Source organism: Myotis brandtii, unplaced genomic scaffold (assembly GCF_000412655.1).
Source record: "Myotis brandtii unplaced genomic scaffold, ASM41265v1 scaffold30, whole genome shotgun sequence".
Taxonomy (NCBI): domain Eukaryota; kingdom Metazoa; phylum Chordata; class Mammalia; order Chiroptera; family Vespertilionidae; genus Myotis; species Myotis brandtii.
The window spans coordinates 4,144,480-4,150,479 of NW_005361458.1; the positions used below are offsets into that span (position 1 = coordinate 4,144,480).

The window sequence follows — 6,000 nt, forward strand, 5'->3', positions numbered from 1 at the left end:
TTTTTTCTGTTGCAATAGTAACTCAGAAATATGCACCTAGACAGGTAGCAATAAGTCACATTTTGTATAGAGTATCACCAGAATAAAAGAAAGTTATATATCAAGTTCTTTTTTAAAATCCAAGCTTTTTTTTCTATTTCTTCTTTTTCTGACAAAATTCTTCTTTGAAGTCAATACTGCATAAAGGTTCTGTACTTTTGTAACTCAAATATTTAAGAAATGAGGGCGTCTAGGTTGATAGCTACGATAATAGTATCCATCTCACCTCATGATTGCAATAGTAGAGGATAGTAAATGAAATTTAAAACTTTGAAATTGGGTCCCCGTGCCAGACCATGACAAAATTGGGTATGGAATTGTCAGTTTAATATTTCCTTGGTTCATGATGATTTATGCAGCTGCTACTTAGTTGACACTCATTCTGAGTTGAGTGTTGAAACAAACAATACATCAGATTAGGTATACCCCAAATGCATGGTGTGGGGTTGTTTTGTGATATATAGACCTGGTGTTATTTTCCTTCATGTGATACTTGTTTAATAAGAGATTATGCCAGTAGCAATTAGATAGCTGTTTTCAAACTTTTTTCTTAAACGGCCTCAAACCCAACATAGGTGAAACCCGAGTTGGTTGGAAAGGGGCTAGAATATCATCTGCGTACTCCCTCCAGCATTCTTCCCACTCACCCCTTCAAACACCCAAACCCAGAGCGGCTTCGATGTGGTAACATCACTGAATGGGGAGGGGCAGGGAAGGCCCAGGCTTCCGATGTCAGCATTTCAAATTACATTATGCACTGGCTTTCATGAAAAATATTTTTTTTCATATTGTAAGAGAAAAGAAATAACTTTCATTACAGCTTCCAATTTTATTCAACTCATAGGCAGATAAAAAATTGATGCCCATCTTATCACTGTAATGCTTATGAATTAAAAGTAAAACAAGATCCTATCTAATAAAAGAGTAATATGCAAATTGACCATCACTCCAACACACAAGATGGTCGCCCCCATGTGGTCAAAGATGGCCGGCAGGGGAGGGCAGTTGGGAGGGACCAGGCCTGCAGGGGAGGACAGTTTGGGGAGGATCCAGACCTGCGGGGGAGGGCAGTTAGGGGTGATCGGACCAGCAGGGGAGGGTAGTTAGGGGCAACCATGCCTGTAGGGGAGGGCAGTTGGAGGCAACCAGGCCTGCAGGGGACGACAGTTAGGGGCAATCAGGCCAGCAGGGGAGGGCAGTTGGGGGCAAACAGGCTGGCAAGGGAGGGCAGTTAGGGGTGACTGGGCCACCAGGGGAGGGCAGTTGGGGGCAACCAGGATGGCAGGGAGGGCAGGTAGGGGTGACCGGGCCAGTAGGGGTGGGCAGTTAGGGGCAACCACGCCTGCAGAGGAGGGCAGTTGGAGGCAACCAGACCTGCAGGGGAGAACAGTTAGGGGAGACCAGGCCAGCAGGGGAGGGCAGTTGGGGGTGACCAGGCTGAAAAGGGAGGGAAGTTAAGAGTGACCGGGCCACCAGGGGAGGGCAGTTGGGGGTGACCAGGCCTCCAGGGGAGGGTAGTTAGGGGCAATTGGGCTGGCAGGGAAGTGGTTAGGGGTGATCAAGCTAGCAGGCAGAAGTGGTTAGGGGCAATGAGGCAGGCAGCCAGGCGAGCGGTTGGGAGCCAGCAGTCCTGGATTGTGAGAGGGATGTCCCAGATTGGAAAGGGTGCAGGCTGGGCTGAGAGACACACACACACACACACACACACCCGTGCACGAATTTCGTGCATCAGAATATAACTGGCAAACTATATTGCTACCATTGTAGATTTGCTGCTTTCTCTCTGTTTTTTAAAATAAGAAAATAATACTGTATTTACATTAAAGTAGATCAAATATTTTAGGAAGAATATCCTCAATTAGAGTTCAGCAATTATGTATGAGCCTGACATGAGGATTTTCTGCTTTACAATTAATCTTACCTTCCATGAAAACAATAGACCATGCGGTGTACATACCTATAAAATAAATAATTTAGTACATTTATCTCATATTAAGCTATAATTTTTAAAAAGTTTATAGTAGTCATTTGATATCTGTGGAATTTATGTTTCTAATATTGTAGAGTTTAACATTGTATTTTCTCTTTTTCTCTTCCTTCCCTCCTGCCCCTCTCCTGTCAACAGTCCTGGTACCTGGGCTAGTTTGGTTCCTTTCCAAGTATCAAACAGGACACCCATCCTACCGGCAAATGTCCAAAATTACGGTTTGAACATAATTGGAGAACCTTTCCTTCAAGCAGAAACGAGCAACTGAGGGAGAATGAAATACAACAACAGCTTACGAAATTAAAAAAAAAAATGGAAAGGAGGAAGACTGGACAAAATAAAAACAAACAAAAAGGGAGAAAGGAAGGAAACTGAAGAAAGAAGATATTAGACCAGCAATTGCAGCACTTACAATCACTAATTCCCTTAAGGTTGAAACTGTAATGACATAAAAAAGGGTCGATGATATTTCACTGATGGTAGATCGCAGCCCCTGCAACGTAGCCTTTGTTACATGAAGTCCGCTGGGAAATAGATGTTCTGTCTCTATGACAATATATTTTAACTGACTTTCTAGATGCCTTAATATTTGCATGATAAGCTAGTTTTCTTGGTTTAGTAATCTTGTTGTTTACGCATGGAATCACTATTCCTGGTTATTTCACCAACGAAGGCTAGGAGGCGGCATCAGAGGTGCTGAGTGTCGGAGCCATGAGCCAGCCATTTTATAAGCACTCTGATTTCTAAAAGTTAAAAGAATATATGAAATCTCTGTAGCCTTTAGTTATCAGTACAGATTTATTAAATTTTGGCCCTTAACCCAGCCTTTTCCAGTGTTTAACCCAGTTTGAAATCTTAAAAAAGAAAAAAAAAGGAAAAAAAAAGGAAAAAAAGGAAAAAGGAAAAAAAAAACACAGTTTGAACACAAAGGCTCTATGGAAGAAATGCCTCTATGTAGGTGAAGTGTTATCTCTGCATGCAACAGTAAAAATTAATATAATATTTTGCCCACAAAAGAAACACTTAACAGAGGCAAGTGCAATTTATAAATTTATATCTAAAGGGGAATCATGATTATAAGTCCTTCAGCCCTTGGACTCTAAATTGAGGGGATTAAAAAAAGAATTTAAAATAATTTTGAACGAATTTATTTTCCCCTCAGTTTTTGAGGGCATGGAAAAAATGCATTAAATCAAGACAAATCATGTGCTTGAGAAAAAAAAAATTAATGGAAACACAGCACTTATGTTGGTTTAGCTGCAGCCTCCTCGGAGGTAGAATTTATTTATTTAAAATTACTGGTTGCATCAAGAACCCATAGGGTGTACAAAAGGTTCTATAAAATCTGCATCATAGAGACAGAGGCAGGCAAATCCATGTCACAAGGGTAAAGCTTACAGTTTACAAACTGGGAACGCCAGGGTGTAGGATATAGAAACGCACTCTTGAGAAAACACATGTAATCAGGGTGCTGAAAACTTGCATGGTGCTTTCAGACATTAGCCTTGTTCAACAAATTTCTTGTATTGACAGATCTGTAGTGTGCATGGGCAGACACATTTTGCCTCTATGTCTCTTAAAATTTTAATTAAAAATACTCTTTCCAGTAATCCTAATTTGCACGAAGATATAATGTCCACATTACGTGCCTTGCCTTGAAATCTAAAATACAAAAAAGAAAAAAACCACAAAAAAACACGAAAAAGTGACATCACTACACTTGTTTTGCTGCATTTATTATCATTTTAAATCTTTACCATTTTTATGACAAAATATTTTGTACTCCAGACGAAGAAAAATGTGTGACATCATGGATTTTTTAGACAGTTATACCTTTATCTCACATTTATAAAGCATATCATGGCTGTGTATAGTTGCCGCTTAAAAATTGTAATCGACCAGCAATATTTTCAGTATTTTGGTGTTTTTTCTATTAACCTTTCATGTTTTTCATCTTCCAATTAATATTTGGGGGGAGGGGTTTCAAATTTATACGAATTATGCAATACCAAGTTTTGCCTATGTAGGTAGTGCTTTTAGCTGTATTTGGTTATTATAGGTAAGTACACAGATTTAAAAAAAAAATAATGTATGCTTTTTTTTTTGTTTTGTTTGTTTGTTTGTTTTAATTGACCAAAGTGGGTACTGCTATTTTTGCAGTGTGATGAGGTCCTTTTGTGTACTGAGAGATGGACAGGGGATTTTTTTTAAGATACATATATATATATATTCTGGGGTGGGTGGGAGGATTTTTAACACTTTACAGTGTAGCTGTGAAGCAGTGCACCCTGAGATGGGCCTGGGCTGCAAAGCGACTGTTCTGTCTACTGTGACAAGCTTCAACGTACACAGGTTCCCCCTTCTCTAACTTCCCACCTGGGGTGCAAGCTGAACTCATCTCTGGTTTTCCTAACAACACAAACAGTAAGAGCAAGTGAACACAACATGTTCTCCTGGAGGCAGACTTGGCTTAAAACAAACTGTTTTATCTTCTTCTTCTTCTTTTTTTTTTTGTGGTAGTAGTTTCTCTTGAGTTTCAGATCCACAGTGGAGAGTGAGCCTGTCTCATAGTTGGCAACGATATTTGTTGAAATATCCACAGAGCGGATATTTTACCCTTTGGGGGTTTAATAAATCCGTGTATTTTCTCCTACAAAACACGTCATTGCGGCTGGAGGGAATGTTCCCATAGTCTTTCCCCTCCACTTCTCCCCATTTTTCATTTCATTAACAGTAGGACAGGATTCACCTGTGGCTCACCGCTTCGCATGGATGGCGGTGCGCTGGAATTTTCTTTTTTAGACATCCAGAAGCTTAAACAGAGGGTGGCTATTATTAAATGTATTTGGACTTACAGATTAAAAATCAAAGTTCACTTTTTAAGGAACAAAAAGATACATCTTGTCAAGTTTTCATTTTACCTGCCCTTTGAAACAGAACCAGAGCAGAAGGGAAATGGAGAATTTTAAGGATTAACCTTCCTGTGGATGCATGAAGCCCATTAGATGCTGATGGGATTTTTTTAAAGGGATGGTACCTCAAACATATTTTTGATATCATTTCCCCTGGGGCACAGAGGGTGAATAGAGACTGGTTTTATTTTTATTTCCCCCCTCGCCCAGTCCCACGGAGGCAATCCATTACTAGAAGGGAAATCTTTTAGAATTAGTGACACATGGTGGGCTGTCTTGAGGAGTCCTTTCCACCAGGCCATGGTCCAATAAAATAAGCTGCCATTGTTCTCACAGCGTATCATTTAATAATGAATACGTTGGAACAATGCTCATGGGCCTGAGAATGGTATCGGTAGCCCACATGCTGAATAGCACAGCGGGACCCCAGCACCGCACGGTCCGAAGTAAGTCCAATCATTTCTGTGGTACTTGCCCTGCACCGTCTCAGCCAAGTTCTTCATGTATCTTTGACCTGTTCAGTGAACACGTCAACCTCCCAGGACACACACTATTTTTTTCAGAGCAGACTCGCTCTCTATTTTTTCCAGTGAATGAGCAGTTCCAGCTAAAGAAGTTACACACTGTGGGTATTCCTGCCTGCCTCTTGAATACAAAGGACTAGTCAAGTGTTGCTATTATTTTGAATCCATTTTTTTCTCCTTTCCTTTTGAGATACAACTATTAAAAAAAAATACTACTAGATATATGGTCTTACATCCATTTTTCGGCCTCCTCCTCTTTTACCAGGAAGTATATTCTGACTAAAGGGCCCCACATTTGCAGGTCTTGCACGCCCCTCTCTTACCCAACACTGCAGAGCTTCAGGATGGTGAAGGTCACCCAAGGGCATCAGTAGGGGGTGGTGTCTCCAGGCCCCGGTTGGTTCTGTGGCACTGTGTGTCCCGCTTGTGTTGTGTTGCTTTGCAGCCCCCCTACTCGCAGTGCCTCTGAAGTGTTTCCTCTGGAGTGACATGAGCGTTGGAGGCTTGCCTAAGGAACATAATGAGTGAAAGGCAGTGA

At 41.0% G+C, this 6,000-nt stretch overlaps 1 protein-coding gene across 6 annotated transcripts in view; it reads left to right on the forward strand.

The window, feature by feature from the left end:
• NFIB (nuclear factor I/B) overlaps positions 1–6,000 on the forward strand; it is a 228,322-nt gene that overhangs the window by 219,674 nt on the left and 2,648 nt on the right. For all 6 annotated transcript variants that reach the window (XM_005869611.2, XM_005869605.2, XM_005869609.2 and 3 more), the window contains one exon: positions 2,165–6,000. This exon is cut by the window's right edge and continues 2,648 nt beyond it. In XM_005869611.2, the coding sequence (XP_005869673.1) occupies positions 2,165–2,182 (18 nt within the window). In that variant the 3' untranslated portion in view covers positions 2,183–6,000. The remainder of the gene's footprint in view (positions 1–2,164) is intronic.